The sequence below is a fragment of the Nicrophorus vespilloides genome, unplaced genomic scaffold (assembly GCF_001412225.1).
Source record: "Nicrophorus vespilloides isolate i.1.1-1 unplaced genomic scaffold, Nicve_v1.0, whole genome shotgun sequence".
In the NCBI taxonomy this organism is placed as follows: Eukaryota; Metazoa; Arthropoda; class Insecta; order Coleoptera; family Silphidae; genus Nicrophorus; species Nicrophorus vespilloides.
The window spans coordinates 128436-155785 of record NW_017100107.1 but is presented as its reverse complement, the minus strand read 5'-3'; the positions used below and the strand labels follow the sequence as shown (position 1 = coordinate 155785).

Sequence of the window (27350 nt, the reverse complement as noted above, 5' to 3'; positions counted from 1 at the left end):
AAATAATATTGTGTAATATAACACTTTTCATGATAATATGTACCCTTATTTCAGCGCACATTATTTTTGGCTTTCGAAATTTAAAAAAAAATGTAAATCTTCAACCACTATATAAAACGCACCTAGATTTTAGAAACGGAACTTTTCGGAAAAATGCATCTTATACTTAGAGAAACATTTTATGTATTATAAAATTACTAAAACTTAAAGATTTATATCTTTTATCTTACTTATATGAATAATAATATCATGTAAAATAATATTTTAATATACAGTGGAACCTCGCCTAACGAGTTTAATCCTATCCAAAATTTCCGGATTTTTACTCGTATTGTGAAACATATTCAAAAATACACATAATATGTGTTTTAACTTGTCTTCTCATCGTTACTCGTTATGCGAAACGTCGCTCGTTAAACGAGTCATTTTTCTTACAATTCATTTTGATTGTTAAGAGAAATGCTCATTATGCGAGGTGCTTGTTAAGCGAGGTTCCACTGTATTTATATTATTTAAATATTGTGTTATGGTGGATGCGCAGGGTATGCGCAGAATTATAGATTGATAATTACTAGTTGATCTCAACTAAGTTAGCACCACCAGGTGCATTCGTCAAATATGATAAACTAAGTTGAAGTTATTGAGTTAATCAAACTTATTCGGTTACGGAATTCGAATTTCCCATATGACGCAATGCACGAGAAGAGCAGTCGTCAACAATATCCTAGTAGTTGCTTTAAAAGAAACGCTATTAAATTAAAAAAATATAAGTAAGCAACATATTTAGCAAATTTCCCAACGTTTCGCTTCGTGCACTGCGAGAAGTGCAAATTAGATTTGTTAGGCCTACAGCGGGCAGAACGACGACAAGAAAAAAAAAACGATGAACGTACCGAAAAGAAAAACGGACGGAGGGGAAATGGAATTTGCGAAATCCCTTGAAACTAAGTGCATTATTATAAAAGCACAGTCGAGTCGCCGGTATCCAGCAAAGAAAAAAAATATGGAAAACGCGAGAGACAGAAGATGAAAAATCAATTCTCATTAGGGAAAATTGCTGATTTCTATATGAAATGAATCGAATATGCTGATGCTGAACTTTATTGGATTTGCCCTCCAAAATCAAAGCGAAAGTAAAAGCAGCTGTACCGGAAAGAGAAATGAATCAACGTTATTTGTTCTACCTCCGATTGGTATATTTTCTGTATAATTTTAATGAAAATTAGCGATGGATATTTTATTATGTAGTATATAGCTTTCTAATTACATTAAAATTGAAAGCATGGCGTTAATAGTGGAGAATTCCCAGTAACAATTATTTTTGCAGCTTCGTGAAGTAGTGGATAGGTCCCAGGAGTAGGCAGGATAGGATTGCTAGACGTTATTCGCATAACTATAGTTGCACCGGAAGATTTAATTCCGGTACAATCGATACTTTCACAGAGATAGTTCATGTCTCTCGTTAAAACTAGGAGAACAAAGTGGGCTACAAACTAAGGGAATTTGACATAAGGTATGATAGATTTGATGTATTGTTATCAAGTGTGAAATACTATATAACTTTACGTGTTCATAAAATCAATTAATAATATATAAGAAATATATTATTACAATTAGTAAGCAAAATTGAATTATTTTAAAATGGAATTTGAAATTTACTTAAAATTTCTACAACTTCCAATAAAACAAATCAATTAAGAATTTATATAAATTTTGATATACTTTCGTAATTAATATTTTATAAATATTGTAAAATTTAACATTGGAATATTTTGTATGTTAAAAGATGCTAAAAGTTATGGACTTAATAACTGTATCGAAGCTTTGTTATCAGAGGTAACGTTAACCGAGATGAGTCTATAATAATATCTGCCAAAAGATAATAAATGCTGAGTTATACAAAAATTAGAAATATTTAGAATATTATCAATATTGCACCAAAATGTACTAAGTGCAAACTTAATACTATTTTGTAATTAATATTTTAAAAGAAATGTAGGTCTTCAAATTACGGCCTTGTTTTATATAGAAGCTTCGTTATTAAAGGCAGAGTTAACCAAGGAATTTTTATAGTAATATTCGCTGTAATATAATAAATGCTGTACTTATACTCAAAGTTGGAAGTATTTACAATATTATCTAAATCTAATCTTATGAAGTTCACATACTCTATATTTATAACTTAAAATATTCCTAAAAGATATAGACTTGATGCTGTTAACTACTCCAACAATTAAATAGTATAAAAAGGTCTTTAAGTTAAGTTCTATAGGAATGTTCCACAATACTACCGGACTAATCGGGGTATTATTGTATGCGATCTTATATAATGCGTTCCAACAACACTATTATATTATTATATGTGTACGGTAAAAAGATTATAAACTTACCCAATGACGTCGGTAAATGTTCATATAGGTAAATATATAAGTTACAGAACGCCAAAAAAACTAATCACACAAACTCAGAATTATTTTATTTTGATCCTAACACATTGTTTGCTGGTGACCTAACCTAAAGTAGGTAGATGTAAACATTTACCGGTAAAAGTATATATATATATATATGACGCAGCTATCAGATTTATACTTACATTTACCGATTCTGTACTTTTACAGAATCGGATAAGAATTACAGAATTTTTATAATCATAATATATTTTGATATGAGAATAGATAAATTAATTACACTGCAAATAAACCAATATTAGAAGATGGCAAAACTCATGAGAAGAAATAAAATTTCTTGCTTTCAATTAGGTAATTTCCGGTGTAAAAATATAAATTAGTTTTGTCTAAATGATCTGAAGGGATTTGGATCAAAAACTGTAATATTTTAGTAGATAAATTTTGATATTTTCCTTAGTTTTGATTCAAAATTTGTAATATTTTGAATATTAGTTAGTTAGAAATAATTTTAAGACAAAAATAGTTTATTAGTAGTAGCAAACAAAGCAAACCAAAATATATCGAATTGTTTATATAAATTATCAATAATTATCATCAGATTCTACATTTAGAAAGTGACATTATTAATTCTAAAAATCGGATTAGTATTTGAATGGAATGACATTCGTAGAAAATCGTTTGTGCCATATAGAGTGATAAATATTTAAAAAAATAAATAAATATTACATATAGAAAATTACGTGATTTAAAATATTTAGGGTAAGAGACATGTTAGAAAATGCAATGCATTGTATACTATTTTGACATAACGTTACAGTTCCGCGACGTTACGTATTGTGTGTATTGACATTAATGGAGTAAATACATTCTACTGAAATGTATTCACTCTATGAGAAATAACCCCATTTGATTTCCATTTAATCATTTCTTATCCGTTCCCCCCTACAAAAATCCACACACGTCAGGAACACATTCGATTCAAATTTATTATGTATTAATGATCGAAAATAAGGTTTGCTTTGAAGGTAACCTTTAGAATGTGGTGTAATAAAAGTCGCTCCATACGCATTATTGGTATTTCCTAGGTGTAATAAATTTTGTGAATCAAAAAGGTGCTATGAAAAGGGGCGCAGTTCCCATCCATCGTGAGCAAACACACATCCGTCCTCGCGACCCGAAAGACGTCTTTCATTTAAATAGTGCCGTACGCACTTGGGCACGAAGAAAAATTGCACCATTAGGTTATAAAAGGGGCGCGAGTCTCGACAAAANNNNGCACATACCTACAACAACAAGGGACCTATAGAAGAAGAAAAAAGGAAGTGAACAGATGGTGTAAGAATGTGAGAGATTGTCAACTTAGGCAAAAGACAATTATTTCAAGATGATGAATGAATGAAATATACAGATACAAATAATAGAAGAAAAATAGAAAAAACGTTACAACAAAACAAATTTTATGCAAATCATAAGTTTGTAGAATATTCTAAAACTTTGTGACAGATCATGCAAAGCTTTGAAAATCAAGAAAACAAATTTAGAAGTTATAAAATAGCAAATATATGATTTTATGGTATTTTTATAATAATATTTCAAAACTGTTTAAAGCTAAATCTTATTAAGTGTTGAGAACAAAATCTGTATTTCTAAAAACTATATTATTTATTATATTAACTTCTAAAAATCCTGCTTAGTCTTGTAATAAATTACAATAAATTAATATTAATTTTATCACTTCTATTTGAATATTGAGTATTTAGAAATAAAAAAAAACTTTTATTAGCCTACACTATATATTACTGCATCATTTGTAGTTTAAATCTACTCAGTTTTAACTAAAAATATTTCATGTTTATTATTTCAATTAAATCCTTTTCTGATTGTTTTCTTGTTTGAAAAAAACAAGACATTTCTTCAAGGCAGTAAAAAATAATTGTTTCAACTAATGAAATTTTTGAAGCTATAATTAAATATTGTAGGAAATTTGAAGACAATTATATTCTTTTGACTATATAAAAGTCTAAACTAAATATATTAAATGTTGGTCTGTTGAATCCTTTCTAACTCAACGATGAAGGATCATCTAATTCGTTATCCTGTGGGAGGAATTGGCCGCAAAGCGGTTTAATTGTGACGGTCGCAATCAATCAAAAACGTCGTGCCGCGATATTACGCTGAATATGCGAAAGTTAATATCAATTTATATTCCCCTCGTCGGCCGTCCTCCGTAAATCCTCACAGTCAAACAAGTGTATTTGTCTTCGGCAAACGCAACTTCGCGTTATTATTATCGTTCTATTAAGAAAGCCATCGTTTGCGCAAAGATAATAAATAATAAACAAACAGTACATTTTAAATGATATCAAATATTTGCGCAAATACTCAGTTTTGAAGACGTTTATGAAACAAGAATTATATGTAACAATTATATTCAAACAATACAGTAATTTCTTGATCTATAGTTTTTATTTCGATATTTTACATTCATATTTTTTATTTATTAACTAAAATTATACCTCGTTTAACGTAGGATTCGATGTAATAACTCTATTAAGTGGAATTTCATTTTCAGAGATAATAATTCGTAAATAAAATGCAAACCTTTTAATTAGCACAGAAAAGTTTTATTAATTAACAGTCAAATTTCATATAAAATGATTCTATAAGTTAGTTGCTACTAATATACAAAATATGTTTCATTATATTTACTAATTCATGTATATTTTACTTTAAAATAAATTAAGAACGCATTTATTTATAATTTTTTATTTTTTTTTTCGTTAATTTTTGTTCAAAAATATTTTAGTAAATTATTGTATGCAAATAGATCAAATTGAAAAATGAAAAAAAAAATCTTTGATATTATTTTATTATACAAATGTATTTATAGTATTTTTTTCATACAATAAACTTAACAGTCGTATGATTTTTTAATGTGATTCAATAGCTTTCTTCATAAATTTAACTATTAATTCAATTTTTAAATAACATTGAGAAACTTTAACAATAAACATACTGATATATAATTTTGTTATATTATTATTTCACAATGCTTTTAGGAACTGATCTATTATATGGGTTATTATAATGCATTATGTAGTAACGAATTTAATAATAACTCGATTTTTAAAATATTGTTATAAAATGTTATATATTCTTATGATATTTGAAAATCAAAATATATCGATTTGCTATTTAAACGTTTTAAGTATGTGTAATAAGTTATAAGTCTGAAATAAAAATAAACAGGTTGAAATCTATCTATTCTATGAACAGTTTTATTGTAAACTTCATATATATATACTGTGGCTGGCGTGTAGCAGAGGGAATTAGCTTATTTTATTCAATAAAAAAAACTTATAAGTAAATAACTTTGTTTTTCTTGAAAACTGGAGTTGAAAATGAGTTTATCGTATATTTGTTGAATAACTCGATTAGTACGATTTGTAATATTTTTATAGATTTTTCCGTTAAACTTTATAAATATGTATAAAAGAATATTAATTTTTAATTGAGTAAATGAATTGCTTGAAGTATTTTTTGAATAATTTAAGTTTCGGCTTCATATATTCGAGCCTATTAACTTAATTTTATTAATGATACTTTAATGCATAATTTTATTTATGCCTAGTGCTGTTTTCTCTCTGCATATTTATTATAGCAGTAAAGAGAGAAGAAGGAAAAGCGCATTAAGTATCCACGTTAAACAGAAATTAATACCAATTTGTTAGAGTAAATTAAACAATTTGTTAGGTGCGCGCCTAGAGAGGCGTGAGGGGGGCGCCAGCTCAGTGAAAAATGAAAATTTGCACGGAATTTATTAGCGCCGCTTTGGAGCTCCACACAAGTGTATATTTATGCCATTACTCACACGGAGCCCCTGCGGAAAACTAATTTCATACGGAAATATTACGTTGCTTTATGCAGACAGACACAACGCCGCACTTCAGTAAATATTAATAACAACACGAAGAGCCGATAATAATGAAAGCGTACAAGGATTTCGAAAATCATGATGAATTTGAATAAATCCAATTTGTCGGATAAATAAACTTACCCTCTGTCGGCCGGAGCCGCGTATCGGCCCCGAGTAACCCCCATCGCCCTGACCTCTCTGCAAAAGAAAACAACCCTTAATTCGGTAGGAAAACATCACATACGACATGAAAATATTTATCTGAAGCAAATTGAAAATGATGCATGAAATGACGACACATACGAGGTTTCCAAATGGAAGAGGGATGTGATTTTTTTTTGGGTTTAGGAAATGAGTTGCTATGTCTCTTTGCAATTCCGATGGAATTCTTATCGGTAGGTTTTCGCTGCTTTGAACACGAAACAATAAAAATAAAAAACGGAGGCGAGTTCCGAAAGCGGAGGATACGAAAAAAAAAAGAATTCATTCGGATAAAATTTAATTCGAACAGTGGATGAAATTCAATAGCTTTAGGCTCTTATCATTGGCACACACTGCATTTTCTTATAATGCATGCATAACATTGATCATAAATCTACCCGATATACCAAATGCGGCTCTTAGAGATGCTTGCAACTCCCATTGAAAATCTATGTAACTATGGTATTTGTATTTATAATATAAAATAATATGTATTGAAGTGGCTCCATTATACATGAAAAAGCGGAATGAGGCTCTCTCTACCCTCATGCGTGCCCACCCATGCAATTTACCAACTATAATTCCATGAATATATGTGTAGTTGTCACCCTTTTATTATCGCAAATTCTCATACCATTACGTAACTGTTCTTCTAAGTGTACCAAATTATATAAATTGATTTTGATTGATTTTTAGATTTTTCTTTATTATATAAAAAATTTGATGCCCTTCGGCTATTTACAATGACTACAAGATATGTTTTTTATAATATAAAATTATGTCAGGGTTTCACAATGTGTGAGAAAAGTTGGCAAAGATTGATGTTTTGAGAAAAACACCTTTTGGATCTTGTAAATTAATATTACTATACAGCAATACCTCGCATAATCCGAATTTGTTCAGTTTAGATTCTCTATAGTCCGGTTTGAAAATTTCATAACAATCTGATTTTATTAGAACAAAATAAAAAATAAATTCGAAAAACTTATTACACATTTTTTATTTAATCCCTTAAGTGGTTATGTCGTATATATTCGTCATGGTGTTTTGTATTGCATAGCACTTATGACGAATATATTCGCATCATGTATATCGACAAAAATATGTAGCCACTTGGGAAGCAACTTTATACAATGCATCTTACCGCGTTAGGGGTTAAATATTACCGTATTTTTACAGTATAATTACAGTCAAGACACTTTATTTTTGTAAATATTTAATTTCTTCATTAATCCAGTATCAAACAGTCCGAGATGTTAGCGTAACCGATTTCAGGGACTAAACGAGGTAGTGGTGTATTTACTTATCACTGTTAATAAATTGAATATAATATATATTTCTTAAGATTATATAGTTGTCATTTATGAATTTAAGTGAATTTTTCATTATTTTTTTTATATTTTATGTCCTAATTTTACATATGAACATAATTACGTTAGAAAGTTAAGAATATATAAACTGTAATTGTTTGAGCACAACAGTGGTTGTGAAAATGAAGTTGGCTAGTAACGCTTGGCTCGGAGGAGTTAAGCAATATTGGAAGAGTATTAAGTTACCATCGAGTAGAATAGTTTAAGTAGAAGTTTAGGCGATATGGAAGAAGTAGTTAATAAACGCCAACCTTGAAACCAAAACGATTTTTCTTTTATTCACCCGCGAAATATGGTCCTTCTTCCAAAACAGTAGTTAAAATAAATAAGTTGTTGTTATGTTAGTAGATAGTATATACGTAATCGCCATGTTAGAAAATAATGTATCAATAAGAATTTGATAATAACTCGATTGGTAAGGTAATATTTTTAACAAATATGACTTTAAAAATGTATGTGTTTAATTCTAGACTTAATATTTTTCAGTATGCTTATATTTTAATTATTATATTAGATTGTAAATTGTAGTTCAACAATGGTGATGTTATTAGGTAATAATTCTATAAACTGATGCATATAATACATTTAATTCAATATATAAAATCAAATTTAACAATAAATCGATTAGTGCGACATTTTTTTTAAACATTCTTATATGATTTATTTTTAGTCCCAACTTGATATAATAGTTCAATATATCATATAAAATAAATATAGTGAACAAAGTCTATAGATGCAATTAATGTTGTTGTAATAATAATATTGGTAAATATTGTTATATAATTTTGTTTTGTTACTGTAGGATAATGCTTTTACAAACTGATTTATATAATAAAGTTGTTTTAACGCATAGTACTAAAACGCATTAAATCATAACTCGATTTGTCCGGTATTCTATTTTAAAAATAAATAAAATTATGCCATTATATGTTCATTGCAACTGTTAGTTAATTATAGTCAATATTTATTTATAAGATGACATTTATGAATTTAAATTTTACTAGATTTTTTTCTAATAGAATTTAAAGAGTTATAAAATTATTTTTTGTAAAATAAATAGTATTTACATCAATATTAAACTATTATTTATTAACGACTTGATTATAAAAATGTTATTTTAATATCTGAATTAAAAATTAAAAAAAAAATTATATGAATCAAGTGTAAAATAATTAAAAATAATTAAATAATAAAAACAACAATTATATAAAAATACAAAAATTACAAGTGTTAAACTAAAAAAAATAGTGAATTAATGAAAATTATCTTATCAACTAATTACAACTATATTATTTCGAAATATTGCAATATGAGTAGTGAAAAACAATATGTGATTAGTTCGGAACTTTTTGAGTAATTAAAAATTAACATCGTAAGTGTTTGTTGGGGGATTGTAAAGTTTAATAAATTTAGTGTGACTTTTGTTTGGTTTAGTTTTGTTTCTGTTTCTTTTCTCTGTCGACTTGTTTACAAAAGCGTTTATTTGTCGGGACACACGAGGGACGGGTGTCGCACAAAGTAAACGCTATATGAGTGGTACACAGGTCGTTGGGTGCATGAGCTTAGTGCACAAAGTGAAGTTTGATTTGGTTGTAACGGGAATACGTGTTAATTTGCCGCCGGTCAAGTTATAATTACTCTGCATGGCGACGACATGAAAGTCATCGGGAGGTCTGAGAGACCGGGGGCGGCGTTATCCAACATATGTTGGTACGTGTCTAGGAACGGTCCGTTGATTGACACACTCTGTCAACGCCAAACGTTACATTTCGACCAACCACCCACTCCCAGTGTTCTCATTTTTTATTTTTTCATCTTTTTCTCTTTCATCAATTCTCGCTCCGACACAATGGCACAAAGAAATTTGCAATTCGTTACATAACGCGCGACAAAACACAAATAAACACGCAGCGGACGAGAGATCAAAGGATTCTATTTTTTATGTGCTTTATATAACAAAATATAATGATTTGAAATAATATTATTTACATATATTCTTTATAAAAATATTTTAACTTTGATTCATATTTTAATGAATACATTGTAGCGTCATTTAATTAAGGTGGAACAAGAGACATAAATATAAATCAGGTTTACCAACTGTTATTGGAATACTAAAATTTATTATTGAAATTGATCATTTTGTTTTTTATTTGGAAAGTAGTTACCGAATTTGAACCACTATTTTTAATAGTTAATACAAAAATTAAGTGGATGGATACTGAGACTGAGAATATTCATCAATAAGATTTATTGGTCTCTACACATCATATTTCCTACATTAGCGTTTTTTCACACAAAATACTAAAGCATGCAGTGTTTGCATTTGTACTTGAAAAAATAAGCAAAAAAAGACAAACATCATTAATTAAATAATTAAAGATTCTTCTTCCTTACTATTTGTCTCTGATTTATAAGAACTGCTTCTTAGGCAATTTGATAATTATTTCTAAATATTTCAACTAATACTATTTTTTAACTATCCTATTAGATACACAATTTTGTTCTATGTATAATCATAAATTTTGTCAACTTTATGTCCAATACTGTTTTATTACTTAAAACATAATGCAGATATATGGATTGTATATAATAGTGGTGCAAACTAAACGCCGGTCCAAATTAGGCAACTATCCGTTATGTTTCATATAACGTATTGCAATGATCTCAACCTCAAAAGAAAATCCGGATTATTTTTAACAAATAAGAGTGAAAATACAGTCAGCATACCAAGCCTATTCTTTCTATCAACTTTATCTTTCAACAGCTGCCTTGGACATAAGCCCATTAAAAATCTATAAGTACTGTGTTCAGAAAAAATACTTAATTGAAATGTATTCGAGGGCCGTCTAAAATTGCTATGAGGGTCAGATTTGGCCCACAGGCCACCAGATTGAGACACTACAATAATTATTAGGCAAAAAGTTTTTTTATTTTTTTAGCACATGTATACTAAAGCTAGATTTTAGTTAGTCTTACTTATTAGTCTTAAGCATTAGGAAATAAGAATAGAATATAAATTTTGATAACGTCTACATTTAAAATTATTTTTGTTACTAAGAATTTTTTTAAAATTATTTTCAAATATATGATTAACACGGAAAAAATACTGTTTTTTTTGTAATTGATATAAAAATATTTATAATATTACAGAAATTTTATGTTATTTTTTTTTTGATTTTTTATAAATATTATAATTAACATTATTCCTATTAATATTCATAAAAAAATTCACTTTGAAACTTTATTTAATGGATTATAAAAACCTTAACGACCAACACCTTTATAATTTAGCGATTATCACGTTAATCCATTAAGCTTCCTCCAAAGCATATTAAACCTTAATAATGTGTGCACTATTCTATATTATGGTATTTATAGTTTTCATGAAATTCACTTCCAAACATTAATTAATTACTTTTTAAGCCTCAAATGTAATAACTTTACATTTTAGCAAATATCTCGTTTACCTTTATGCAGTAATTGAATAATTAACTTAATGAAATATTTGAATATTCTATAATTATTACGACGGTATTTAAAGTTTTCATGAAATTTATTTTGTAACTATAATTAATTAAATTTGAAGTCTTCAAAAGGTTTCGGATTTCAGAGCGGAATAGTTGGAAAATATAATATGTGCGGTATTTTGGCTGCATTTATAGTTTTATTATAAACTGCTTTGAAACAAAACTTTATTTAAATTTTGTGGTATTATTAGTTTGCAAATATTTATTTATTACAATAAAATCAAAGTGTTTTTTTCCAAATTATGTATTTAATTAATTTAGAAATATGTGCTTTAGCCTAAAGTAAATTATGTATACATTTTCAGTTTTTATTTTTGATATGTTATATCAAATTAACTATTTTGTTATTCCTTTTTATACACTATACATCTCTACATTTTTTTAATTAAATTATCAATAAGAAAATATTGTTTTAAGAATTTATATAGAAATTGTCATAAAAGAAGCGTTTCAATTTGTCACAATTGTATTTGTGTTGAAGTTATTTAAGTTTTTAATTGATAATTGTCTACAGTGGATTATCCAATTATATTGTAGATTTATTCAAACATTATTAAAATGCTATGTTTATAGAAATTGATCATCAATAAAGAAATATCAAAATTTGTGCAAATATACTTAGTGTTATAATATAGCGCAACTATTTTGATTTGTCACATTTACTGTTTCTTACAATATATAAAATTATATCTATTATATAAATATATATTGTAATATGAAAAAAAAATAAATAAATTGGTAGTATTGAAAAAAATATTTTTTGGAATATAATTAAAACAATACTTAGCACGGTCCCAATAATCGCCAATATCTCAAAGTATTTGAAACCGGATTAATTCAAGAAGATATTCAAAAATAAACCTGACAAAAATAGACTTACAAATGAAAAAAAAAATTTGTATTGTTATTTAACATTTTATCCGGACTATGCGAGGTATAGGTTTAGTTAAAAGACATTTTGTTCATATTTAGTAATTATTATTAAAAACGATATCATAGACACATTTACTTGTACCTAATATGTTCATTTCAAGTAGTAAAAGTTAATTTCTTTATGTAAACTTGAGTGACGTTCAGTAAGTAGATTATGAGTTGTGGTATCATCGATGCAAACAATCATGATTAATTCCTAAGATGACTTCAATCCTCTAGAGTAGCAGACTCATGGGCGAGATTTAATAGACACACATCACAAGGATCCAACATTGGAGAAGCGAGTGAGTGGGAGGAAGTGAGTAAGATGCTGTCAGCCCTCATAGAAACCTGTGTCTAGAAACCGAATCCTCTGTCTCCAGACATGAGTTATTATTATTGTTAAGATTATTACCGCCGGAACAGCCGCCCTCTCCCAGGGTAATTCGATATAATATAGGTGGTTTCGGTTATTCTACGTCTAACGAAGGCGCGGCTGGAGTTGCGTTGCGTAACGCGAAAGAAAACACGCCGCCGCGCCTAAGTAGGCAGGCCTCGATAACAAAAGCCGCCGCGGGGGCGGTTACCGCCACCCAACAACCCCTATTGTTTCGCTGCCAGATACGAATGTTAAGTATCCAGTTTCCTCGATAAGATATCATTTCGCAAAACCACACCTCCCATGCATCAGCAAGAGAAGAAAAAAAAGTAACATTAGGCGCAGAATTTTCCCATTTTGCGAAAATTAAATTGCATGTGGATCGCGATTCAAATATTCGCTTAAAACGTAAGCGTGCAAACAATTAACAGAGTTACGAGGACGTATTGTTCGGATTCCGTAATTGCTATGGAAATTGCGGTTTTTGGTCCTGTCTCTCTCTCACTCTCTCCGCATCCGAACTTCCACCCTTTACCAATATAAGCCTATGTGGACGTGTATGGGTGTATACGTTTTCGGATGGTGGTAGAACCATTGCTGGGGTTGTACTACATGTATTTATGTATACATACACGTATCTATTTGTGTGTGCTAGTGTTTATTTATTGTTGTGTGTGTGCATTAGAGCGTTGGCAATAAACAAACCTTATCTGAGGGGGGGTTGAAATATGACTTTTGGATTTCATTACTTCATACAAACATTTATACGCAGACGCAATCTCGTTTGCCAGTACATTATGCTAATTACCTTTTACATACACTTATTGCGCGGAAAACATCCACCCGTTGTCTCGGCTTATATAATTTAATTGCTGTTTCCAATTCCGGGTATAAACAGAGACAAGTTGTTTATTTTGATTGAATGAGGGACAAAACTTGTAGATACCAAATCGCATTCTCGTTTGCCACGTCGACAAGCGCTCATTGAGATACACACACGCATATCTTCATCATCCGAAAACCCAATTCAATTTGCTACTTGTTGCTTTGCACACCTTTTGCAAGGCGACGATGTCTTCAACGAAATACCCATAAAGACCCTTACTCTAAATACTTTCTCGGCCCGAATCGCTCCATAACACCTAGTGTCTTACACCAGCAACAATTTCGCAAGCAAAATCTTAACCCTGCTTGATCCTATCCGCTTAACTAACGCATCAAATTTATGTTCAGCTTCTAGCTTTTTAATATCAAGTTTTATTACATAATTACAAGAATTGTTATCTGCACCTTTAGATGCGTCCTATAAAATTTAAAGTTTATCATTTATCATATTTAACAAGTTCTTTTGACATGTGTATCAACTATGTTACAAATTAGAAATCAAACCCATCAATTTTTTATTCATCTTCTAGCTGTTTCAAATCGCATTTTATTATATTAAGTTATTTATCTATAGTAAATACGTCATACATTTTTATTAATATTTTGACTAGTGCTTTTGAAAGCTATAGTAAGCAGTCATTAATATATTGGTATTTTCATTAGGAAAAAAGAAATACACCAAATCTTAATTAAGCATAATATTATCCTCTTAACAAAGCACCACCTACCTACTGCTTCGTCGATCACGTTTTATTGTGTAATTTTAAGTTGTTAATTTACACCTTTCGTACATAGTGCTTAATATTGGACAAGCGTTTTGACGTGTATAACAACTATATCAATAATAAGTTGGCTATTTAGAGTCGGATGATATTAATGAGAACAAAGTATTCTGCCAACTGTATTTAAAGCATTGTATTAAATAATTAATACTTGAAAAATATTAAAATAGTTAAAAAGTAAAATTATTTGTAGGAAAAATGTAGAAATTTCAAACATGAATAATTTTTAAATAAATGTAGAAAATATACAAAATTAATTTGATTAAAAAATATGATCAAGTTGATTAAGTCAGATTAATTTCTAGTCATAACTGTCAACAAACTACATAGCTACCAACAAATGATTATGTTACTATGGATTATGTTTGTTGTCTTTGATAACTTGTACAAGTACTTTGTAACATTTGTGCCAACACTAACCAATAATTTATTCATATTTGTGAATATAGTCAATTTTAAACTAAAACAATTTTCAAAAACTGGAAAATTTACCGACGTTATGTATTAATATATAATGAAGTTTATTGTCTTTGATAACTTGTAAAAGTAACTATAACATTTGTGCCTATACTAACTAATGTTTATTCATAATTGTGATTACAAGTCAATGTTAAACTGTAACAATATAAACAAACTACAAGATGCATAGACGTTATATAGTAATGGATAATGAAGTTTATTGTTTTTAATAACTTGTACAAGTAATGCATATACTAATGAATACTTTATTCAAAATTGTTAACCATAAGTTAATTTTAAACTAAACTAAAACAATAGTGGTGTGTATACAATACAATTACATACGTTTTACACACATCGTTTCAATTTACTTAACAATACATGTATATAATAATTAATATTGTGGCTGGGACTAAATTTGTTGTATTAAAAGTATACTTTGGCCCAGTAATATAAGTTTAATGAGTTACGTTCGGTTGGAACTGCGAGCGGCAGGACCATTCAGCCAAAACTAATATTCGACGTCTGGTTAATATTCCATCGAAGTGTGTGCGCGTCAGGTGAAACAGGTTCGTAATTAATTTGACACTGCGCCGCACGCATTTTTAACCTTAGCCCTTTTCACCGGCAACTTAATAACCCAAAGTTCGGCTTGATTAATTCCTGGAAAGTTCAATTTCTCTCAACATATACTCGCGAATTTACTGCTTCTCGTAACTAAAACGCTATATTAGTTTTGCTCGATAGCTTCAAAGCTTCTGCGAACTACTCGAACGGATATAAGCGAACTTCATTATCGAAGACCATTTAAAATGGAAAACGATAAGTTGAACTCGACAATTTATAATTATGAAACAAAATTCAAATTATTTCAAGAAATTAAAATGATAACATAAATTTGTAACGTGTTTTTAATGGTAAAAAGATATTTGACAGCCACAAACTTTTGATATGAAATATCCAATCTTGTCTCACTGAGGAAAATAAGAAAGTTATTCCAGTGCCAATTTATTATTATTTATATATATTTATTTATTTTTTAAGATATTGTGGTTTTGTTTTTGTAGTAAAGAGCCATTTTTAAGATATTTCTATGGAACCGTATTTAGTCTCATAATCGCTGGGAACTGCATTTCTTAGCAAAAGAGCCGTAGGTGCCGATTCTTGCTATATTATAAGAACTATACAGCAATACCTCACATAGTCTGGCTTGATAATTACTATAGGTTTAATATAGGTCTAATGCAAATTATAAAAAACCTCAAATATAAATTGAGAAATAAATATAAAAATATACACTAAGGCTGAAAAAACTTTTTTATTATATAAGAATTTATTACATAAATTAGTCAAATGTCAAATTTCCATTCTATAATTGAACTATAATTATTAAATGAAGCAATCAAAAAAACAGAATTTCATACATTATTTATATTAATACAAACATTTTGTATATAATTTATATGTATATGCAAATTATCACCATCGAAATTACTTCGTAATTGAACACGATTAATCCGATGGTTTGATTATTAATAAATCGACGAAAATCCATTTCACAAATGGTCGATTCTACATGTTGTTGTGTTGCATTATTTTTGTTTGTTTTTTTCCCTAAATTCATGTGTGATCATTTTGTTTTGTTTTTCGGTCCCAAATGCATTCGAATCTGAACAAATTACGCAACAATAATTAATACTACCAAATGCAAATTTATCGGTCCCCGTTTTATATATATATTTCAATTTATGCCTATACCAAATCGCTCTATAACCCAGGTAAATCATTTTTTAAAATTTAAATCACAAATTGAATTTCCAAATCGAAAATTAAATTTAATTAAGTAAAAAAAGGAATAAAGCAATTGCAAACATCAAATTTGTCCAACTTCATTGTTTTTCGATTGAAATTTAATTTAAATTTTAAACCTGATATACTTTATTGAAATGGAAAAGCATAAAATTGCTCATATTTTTTTCGAATGAAATATTAAATAAATTAGATTTCATTTAAACAAAATATGAAGTTGTTTTTTTAACAATTTTATTTCGATTAAGGCCATAATATCATACTTAATTTTGTGTTTAAAATCAGATTTTTTTTCAATTTTTTTTTTTTAAATAATTATTCTATACACGTTTTTTTTAATGACCTGAGCATAAAACATACAGTTTTTTTTTAGTATGTTACGGATTACCTAAAGGACGTGTAATCCGGTGCATTTTGGAAGAGCGTTATTTTTGCAGGCGAGTGGAAGTAATGCAAAAAACATTATATAAATAGAAAAAACTCGCACAATACAAGGGTGAGCACGAACAGTAACGAAAAAGTAATCTGCTTAAAACACGTTTTTAATCGTTTCACGAAGGACCAAGGGACGCGGCGAAGTTTTATTTCGCTCAGGGAGTTACGTGCTATTTTTTTACGACGGACACGCATCGGATTAACGCCCTTTGCGGAATGCGGAGCGTAAACTGGAGAGAAACGAAAATGAAATTTAAAATCCACTTTGCCTTTGTAAACTCATCTGAATTATGCGTGTAGACCTTTGAATAATATTTATACAGTCATTTGGATTAGTGAAATTACAAAAAACAACACATTTTCAAGTCCGTAGAATGCAGAAAAATATATTTTTTTTACAAAATGTTATAAATTTTGTATATTAAAATATCTTTTAAATGAAACAATGAAAATATATAGTTTAAAATGAATAAATATTTTCTTAATAATATTTAAAGTTTAAGATTGGTAAATGTATATTTTTCCAAATATTATTTTACTGTTTCTCTAAAAATATTTAGAAACATATTTCATATTTTATAAAACATTATACATAGTACGTGTGGCATTAGTGGCGTAGCAATCTATGTACAGCGAGTGTAGCGCACACGGGCCCTCGAGCTAAATGTGCAATAAACAAGTTATTTAAATAATAATATTTATTGAAACAGAAAATTAAAAAATTAAAAATTCAATCCAATAATATAAATATCATAAATCAAAAAAAAAAGTTAACTGCCTTCACAATATTACCAAATTCAATTTATATGGGGCTCTCAATTTACCCAAGTCTTTTACGCCATACATCATGTATAACTACAAAAATCTACTTTATCAATAGAATATAAAAGTTTTGAATTATATGATAACTAAGACACAAACTTTATCTGATGCTTCAAATGAATATTTGATGGGGCCCTCAAATTAAAATTTATCAGATTCCTTCAAATAAAAAGTTGCAAAAATTCAATCAAAAGATCTATTAGTTTTGATCACACATAGGTCCTTCCTTATTATTAAAAAAATTAAATTTGTTCATATGATACAAAATACAAGTTGAACTTTAATTATCAAAATTTGAAAATTAAAACAAAAAATAAGGCTTGGAACCCCAAATTAAAATCTTCATAGGGTACATATCAAACATTTATATAATAACTGACAATAATAGTTGGTACTCCTGGTAGTTATTTATGTCATTTTTGTCATTCTAGTATAGATGCCGCATTTCAAAATAATAATTAGTAGTAGAAATTATATATTTTTTGTCTGCAAAATGGTTATAAACTAATTATATAATTGCAATGTTTCTTAAAAAGGAAATGCTTTGATATATTTAAGTTGGTCATCAAATAAAGAAGTTTGGTAGTGGCCCCGGCATATCGTATGGATTACTCACGATCCATTAGGGGTGGAACGTAATTTGTATAAGTGGTCGCACTTTTCACCCGACCATCACTATAAATCCGGCTTTTATTAGCTTTGCTTCGCATCTATTATGAGTCGAAATTTTGGCACGGTTTTTAGGCTCCATATCCTCGCATAAACATCGTGAAAATGTCTCTCCCTCAAAATTTAAAAAACTAAATTGAATAAAGGTTTTGTGGTGTTCAGGTGTGAATTGTTTAGATTGTTTATCGCTTTGTAAATCAATGGTAGGCAATAAAAGTTAATGCGTCTTCGATCGGTTTTATCGGTGCATTCTCGAGACAAACAGCTTAAGAGGAGATACTGGGCCGGACCACATTTGCTGTTAAATTGGAATGGAAGATGGAGTCATAAAAATCTGTACTGCGAAGGCCGTAAAAATCGTCATACTTAAGGAGTAAACCATAAAAATATTACAGCGATGACTTCACTCTATAGTCAAGAAAATTGTTATTTCTTTTTTCATTCATTCAATGGAATTTAGTGCATTAGCGCATAGGAAAAGCAAAAAATAAAAAAAGTTTTATGTGATTAAAAAAAAAATTCAACAAATATTCACAACTTGGAGAAGACATACATATTCCAGTTTATTAATAAAAAAAAAACATATTTATAAAATCTTGTCGCCTTATAAATCATAATTTTCTTATACACCAATTAATGAATTAAAAAATAATTGATTGAAGAAATTTTGAAATTTTAACTTTAAAAAAAATCATATTAGATTAACAAAATAAACACAATTCGATGAAATGAATGGATTTTTTAATTAAATAGTAAATTGGGAAAAAATAGGGTAAAACATTTTCTTTCTTCATCTTCAATTAATTAATATTATAAAAATAAATAATTTAAATTAAAAAAATATTTGTAAATAATTTAGTTTATTAGTCATTAATTAATTTACATAGTTCTAATATTTTCTGGGAATAATACTAATAACGATAATTTTGTATTGGTTTTGCCTAGTTTAACGGTAAAAATCAATTAAATATTTGGCTAATATGAAATATGTTTACAATACTAGAAAATACTTTATTTTTTGTAATTACATGAAGTAGTGTAACGAAAACAAAAACAGAGATAAAATTTTTATTTTTTAGTTACTTCCTTACTGTTTACTTAACTTTTTTTAATTTCACTTTTAAGTTCCCCGGGAACAAGCAAAATCCTAAAAAACTTAATTTCCAATTGAAATTCTTTTATATTTTTTTTGTATTGGTAAGGGTCTAAGCTACATCTTATTGTTAGTTTTATGTTTCCCGGGAACAAAAAAAAAATTAAAATCCAATTGCGATATAAATGAGTTCTTGAAATTGTTTTTGTATCTGTAAGAACCTAATCATTTAAGTGACACAAAATAAATCTCATATTTGTTAAAAATTGGTAAAAGTACCCGGCGATTCCATCATTTGTGAGTTGTAATGTAACAAATTCCACTATTAGATGAATCCTTACATTATAATTTAGAAAAAACTAATTTCAGCTACAAATTGAAAAAAAAGTTAATATGTTGTAACTGGTGTATGAAGTAACCCTTTGCAAGGGTCACGCGTGCACGCGATTAAAGTTAAACGGTGGTGCTTGGTGGGAAAATCGAGAGTGCCCCGAGCTTTCGTGTCTGTTTATCTATGGGTGGGAAGTAGGCACCATCGCCGCAATTATGTAACAAAACGGGCGTTTCGCCCGCGGAAACACAGGCGCATTCCCCTAATTACGTAATGCGTGCGTCGGCGTCGCGGCGCCACGACGAGCGCGAAACGCCACGTCGCACAGCTTTATTAGCGAGCTTTTTGCGGGTCGGTTTCCGCGTAATCGCGATCCGCATCCATTATTCATATCAAGCGAAACGAAAGCTCCACAAAGTAAACGTAGTAAATTCACTCGAGCCAGACAGCTTTCGAGGTTCAACAGCGAGAAAGACAGAGAGAAATTAGTAGAGATGATGTTTAAATGTTGAAGAGAGCGAGAAAAAGAAGGGAAATGGTTACAACGAGTAAGAGACGTTACACGTTTGTTATTTTAATTGTGAGGGCGGGATGGGAATTAGGGGATGCTGTGCCTTTCGAGTGTGTGTATCTCCAAATAAGTAATTAAAACAATAACCATGTATGATTTGATTGAAAAAATAAAATAAAATAATTTTAGAATAAATTTAAACGAGAAATAAACAAATAAAAAGTCTGTGTATTTATACTATATTTAGTTATTTAGTATGTTTATTGCGTAGAAGAAGAAAAGAAAACGACCTTTTTATTTCTATTATTTGTATCGCTCTGTATTAATGGGGTGAAATGTGCAATGACATACCGTACTCCTCGCTTTTCGTACCTTAGACGACCCTATCTCCCTTGTGGAGATGCCCATTTTCTTGTGCTGTCGCAACTGCACCGGGTATATGATTTGGTAGTAATGCGAGCCGATGTTTCGGACCATTTCCTGGTTTTGCGTGTACTCCCGCAGAAGACGCTCCACTTCCCCTGAAACACGAAATAAAAATAACAAATATTAAAAATCATTACAAACAAAGTAGTAATATTAATAATAACATTAATTTTCAATTAATTATATTACGTAATTAGTAATGTAATTAATAATTATACACTTTCATATTGATTCCACCAATTATAATTAATTATTTATACATATACAAAATATATAGTCACAATTATTCTCATCGTAATATAACAAAAAGATAAATTTCCATTATTCCAAGAACTGAAATGTATAATTAGTAAATTTTTAATTACGTAATCATATGCTAATATATAATTACTAATCGTACACTACAAAATATATGTTTTGATAGTAATTATGTAATTGTTTGATAATAATGAATTGCTGTTGTTTTCGCAAAATCCAATAAGTTTTATTACTTTATAATAAACATCTTATATCAATTAATTTTCTAATGTGTTTCTGTAATATCACAAAAAAAAATCTAACGACAATTATAATATTAACAAACAAATAAATAGTTAATTGTAATTAGAAATACGTAATCTTGTGTTAATAAGTAATTAACATACATAATAAGACAAAAATGGAAGAAAAAAATGATAAAAGTTTCTAAATCTGGTTTAATAATTTACAGATTTTTATATAAAAATATGAGAAATAAAAATGTAATCTAATTAAAAAAAAGTGTTCTATATAGGTAAAAATTGCAGAAATTTTGAAATCTATTATAGTATTTAAGAAAATACAACAAATCTTAAAGTTGGCTCATTAGAAAGACCATGGAAAAAATGAATGTACTAAACGCGATTTTTTTGCAATTTTTTTAATACATGTGTGACAGTTTGTTACATCAAAATGATAAGCAACACATATTTAGAAGTTATCTGATTAGAAAAGTCATAAGTCTTTAAATTTGTTTATTCTCGGTACTAATTAGGACACTTCAATTACGAGTAATGTGAAGACGTGTAAAAATAACCATATCTTAGTTATTCATGAATATTACTTATCAGTTGTTATTTAAATACACTTTTCAAATGAATCTAAAAACTTTAGAAACAAATATTCGTCTAAAAATTATAAAAAAATCGTAAATTACTAAAAGAAATAAAATTCTCTAATTAATTAATATTTCATAACTAAAGGATTTATGACACCCATTTTTTGTAATAATAGAAATTTATAATAATAATTCGAGTAATCATCAAAAAACAAAATAAGCATGAATAACGCATATTAATTTTAACATCAAAAAAATATGTTAATTTATATATTACTATAAATATGCAAGTAGTATCATTTTAGAAATGTTCTTTAATAAAATATTGCAACTAAAAGAATAAAAAAAATATGAGTTTAGGGTAATAATTATTCCGGTCTTAGAGTGAGGTTTACGTTAACATTACGATATAAAAGTTTCTTTCCAACGAACAACGTACTTTAGGGCCCTCTTTTAAAGTTCGTAGCAATGAAATAAATAGTTTCACCCGGTTCGCCTAATCCGGAAAGTTTCCATTCCATTTTCTTTAGTATTCTAATTTAAATTTGGCTCGCGGTGGGAATCGCGCATAAAACTTTTCGGGATATCTCCGTACCTCCTCCCTATTTTTTTCTTACATCCCCAAAAGATCTCCACTTCTGCAGCTTCTTCATGATGTTATTATCTTCAGGAGATTAGCGGTAGTCGCGCCGCCTACCGCGCAAAGTGTAAACAGGACCCGCGGGGGCGGCAGATGTCGTGGCAGCCCTTAATGAAACCGCGAACGTAAAGGGCGATTAGACCGGCCCTCGGAGGGCGCTTCAACACCTTGAGGCGCACAAAAACGCACGCAAAAAATATATCTATATATATAAGTATAAGTATTTCCTGCTGACTAAGGTAGCTTTTATTACCGAATCCGTTTTTTTGGGGTCGACCGAGCGCGCGCCAGGAATATCAAATTGTTTTTTTTACAGCTTTTACTATATATACTTTTTTTATTAACTTTTTCGTTGTAATTTAGGAGCACCGCAGCGGCCGATGGTAATTGGGATTAGTTCGCATGCAAATTCATCGTCGGCTCGACTTTCCAAGTATTCTTTAGGAGCTGCATATTCAGGTGAATCGTGAGAGGATCGATAAAAAAAGTCCAGTCGTGGGTAACAATGTTCCTTGTTACCAGGACGACGTGATATTTGAGGGGAATATTATACAAAACATTTTTTTGGTTTGGTGGACAAAGCGGGAAGGGACTTTTCGCTTCGCGAAACGAAAATATGGGAATCCTTTGTGGAGTCGAACCGAACAAAAATTCAACTGGAAATTATTGAAATCTATCACTGGAAACATTCTGCCTTTCGCGTTTTCTGGAATGAAAAGGAACCGAATTTTGTATCCACCAAACGATCCACACATTCATTGCAAAATTGATCTAAATATTTTTCAATTTTGTACAGTCCTACATAGAAGTTATATAACGAAAAATATTGCTATATTTCAATTCATATATATTTTATTTATTCATAATGCATAATGCGGGTAATCGGTTCCTCTAACATCCCAAACTGTATGAAACCTGACTCAGATATGGAAATGGTCTTATGGGCCCAAAAAAAAAATAGTGGAGTGTCCCTAAATTGTGTTAGTGTAACTTGTGTTTCCCAAAATGTGTTAGTCGAGGTTCCTGAAACAATGTAACTCGTGGGTCCCAGACAATATTAGTCTAAGGCCCTCAAAAGGTATTTACCCAGGACCCCCAAATTAAATGTCCGGCCTCGATTTTGATTAATAAATTAAAAAGAAAGGTAGATAATTAAGAAATTTTAAAGTGGATTAAATAAATCAAAGGATTGAAGTTACCTAAAAATAAAATTATGTAGAAAAAAATGTAGAAAATAAGGTAGATTGACCTTAAGTCAATAAACCTTTGTAACAGTTTATTATTTTTTTACTATGTCGTGATTATATAAATACGTTTTCTTTTTGTTATTATGTATTTTCAATATAACTAGACTTTGTTTCATAAATCTAAAAAAATATGATTTATTTATGTGTTTGAAATCAATCGTCTAGTTAAATATAATATTGTAAGATAAATCAATTTATCTTTATTTAATTATTATAGTTTTATATGATTTATATATGTTTTATATGATTTCTTTGTTTGTTAAAAAAAAATGCATTAAGAATTTTATTACAAAAGTTACCAAGTACAAAAAAAAATGGAACTGTAATAAATTACGTGTAAAGTTAAACCTTGCGGTTCATACTTGAGTGTCACAATGAAAATATCCATTTAGCTGGATTTTAATGTGAAAAATGTAAGAGAAAACAGCGAACAACAACGATACATGAAATTTAATCAAAGAATGGAATGAATGAAATATTATCCGTTTCCAGAACGCATCGGAGCCCGCAGGATATAAAAAGAACATCGGATGGAAAAACCTGTATCATTTTTCCGACCCCCGTAATAGACTTATTTTAACGGCGGGAAAATGGGATGGAACGCAATACATCAATGTCGGGTAGAACAAGGCATTAGATCATCCGTTTTTCCCTTCCTTCGACGTGCCTCTGTTTGTTTGTTTCATATGGCAGATGTGTGTGTGTGTGTGTGTATTATATATATAATAAATATAATAAATTGAATGGCACATTTACATCGGACCCACAAATCAAGCTGACCGGAAATCTTCGCGGAAAATTAATTGCCAACGGCGTCTAGAGTTATTGCTTCATCAGAGAAGTTTTCCGCGTAAATTTATACTGGGTTTTGGGGAAGGAATGTCCGAAACGATTATCTTCTTAGCTTATATTTTTATTCCGGACGAAAGGACGTGAGGGTGATCCTCCCTCCTATGGAGATGCGAGAGGACACAAAAGGGCCGCATTAGCATGGGAATGTTTCCCGCCCGCACTCTGCGGGGCGCTCGACCTCCCCCATTCTACACTTGCGTTAATTTATAATTTTCCCCAGTTGGATGGAGGGCGGAAAGAATAAATGGCCTTAATTTTAATAGAATGAAGCCGCTCATTAGGAAGCTCTAAACAAGTAGGAAATAACGCAAAAGACGAATGGAGCAATCGCTTTTTTCGCTTTTAATTGCTTCGACCTTACCTCGAGCAACGAGGCAAGTAAAAAAAGAGAAATAGGTGACGTGCCAGTTAATTTCATGAAATTTTTAGACAAAATCTTGAAGCCCAAGATGCATGAATAATACTCGAAGATTACTCTGATTCAGTTAAAAAATATACAAAATTTAAAAAAGGTAATGTGGCAATTAGTTTTGAAATTTGTGCAGTTAATTTAGAAGAAATCTCAGAGGCGAAAATGTTTAAAAGGTAACATGGCAATTATGTCATGTATGTATATATGAAAATTTACCACAAAAATGCTAACGTGGCAATTAATTAAGAGGAAATCCTAGAGCTGGAGTTGTTCGAATGATAATTATAAGAACAGTCAATTCTACTTATTCCGCTTATTAGAGAGAAATCCTAAAGAACGGAAACAAAACCGAGCACATAACAAATGGAAATGGAAATTCGGATAATTGATTCAGCCGCTTAATCGGGACTAATATACTAATCTCCATTTGTCCCGATTAAGCGAAATCGAAACAATGTGATGTGATTCTTATTTTAGAGAAAAGAAATATTAGAACCGAAGACGCAGTAAATAATATTAGTACAATTGTTATATAAAATCTATGCATTTGCTATCATAAAAAAAGGTGTCGTGAGAAAAAAAACTGCTAAACTTAAATGTAACTTGATCAAATTTAACAAAACATAAGTTTTTCTTTCAAAATGTATGCAAAATTTATATAAAATCCCGGACACGAAGAGACTCGAAGGATATTTTAAGAAAAAATAAGAATATTCATTTAAAAGTTATGAATAATGAAATTAGCGTCCATTTATTTATGATGTTCAAAGGTTAATTTAACTCTTTGAGGGATGGTGGTACATGCAATGAATCACCTTTTGAACATGCTTAGTAGGGCATTATTATAATTCGATGTTGATTCAGTTGACAAAGTTGTCAGATTTAGTTGTCTAAAAATTTGTTGGGTCTAGAAATTTCTGGCCCCTCAAAGAGTTAAAATCTATACAAAAATATCTGTCTAATTTTAAACAAAAATTACGATTGTTGATTGTTGACAATGAAAATTTAGCTAAAAATGTGCTTTCCTACGAAGACTCGTTCGAGGTATAATATTGGAATAATAATTACGTAAGTTAATTTAAAACGTATGTAAAATATGCGTAAAAATGGTGACTTTGGAAGAATTATTTTTAGAAGAAAAGTCAATGATTTTTAAAATATGATATTGAAACAAAAATTACGCACGTTCATTTAAAATCTGTATAAAAAATTGTGACAATTAATTGAGAGGAAATCTCGGAGCTCAAGATGCTCGAAATATAATATTTATACGAAAATTACGATCGGAAAATTTTGTTCGTTTTGCAAATCTATGCAAATTTTTCGCGAAGTATTCAATATTTGCACGATCCGATGAAGTGGAAAATTGCAATACAAACGCATCGCTGTTGATTTTAGAAGATAGCTTCCAGGAATAACGAAATCCTCGGAATGACCGAGACCGGGACTCGAATATCTGCTCCACTTACAACGGTAAACATCGAAATCTAATTATATGAGCTCTTGCTCTTCCACTTCAAATCTAATCATATTATCAAAATACAACAAAAAAAACTTAAGTAAATTGGTATTTTTTTTTAAATCCAATACACAGTTTCTAAAACTGTCTACAATTAATTATATTAAACAGCACAAGAAAGGGACTTGACTCTAATAAAGGGAAAAAATGTATAAAAAAAATATAATAAAAAAAAATTAGAACATTATTTTCATTTTTACAATTAAAATTTACTGACTTTTTTAAATTTACTAACCGCTGAACAAATTTTGTTAAAATTATCATGAATTATATCTGATTCTAGTAAATTTGATCATAAAAAATATTAAATTTTTAATGTTCCAATTTAGAAGCGATAATTAATATTTTAGTAACTTACTACATTTTTTTATATAGATGTTACATAAAATTATAAATAGAGTACATTATTTTTCTCAAACATTATAGAACAGTTTAATAGTTTTTACGTTAACAAGAAAAAAATGTAGTAAATTATGCAATTATCAAGATTACGTAAATTTTATATCATAAAATTCATATACCAAAAAAAAAAATATAATATGATTTTCCTTCAAATATTACTTTAAACTTTCATGACGGATATAAAAATACTTTATAAGTTTTTTTTAACTTCGTTAGTATTTATTTTTATGTAAGAATTGCATATAAAAATTATAGAAAACAATAT

At 29.2% G+C, this 27350-nt stretch overlaps 1 protein-coding gene across 4 annotated transcripts in view; it reads right to left on the bottom strand.

Moving 5' to 3' along the window:
- LOC108568316 (disintegrin and metalloproteinase domain-containing protein 11) overlaps positions 1 to 27350 on the bottom strand; it is a 127106-nt gene that overhangs the window by 72521 nt on the left and 27235 nt on the right. For all 4 annotated transcript variants that reach the window (XM_017929319.1, XM_017929318.1, XM_017929320.1 and 1 more), the window contains exons 2-3: positions 20864 to 21033; positions 6466 to 6522 (exon numbers count right to left, since the gene is read on the bottom strand). In XM_017929319.1, the coding sequence (XP_017784808.1) occupies positions 6466 to 6522; positions 20864 to 20989 (183 nt within the window). In that variant the 5' untranslated portion in view covers positions 20990 to 21033. The remainder of the gene's footprint in view (positions 1 to 6465; positions 6523 to 20863; positions 21034 to 27350) is intronic.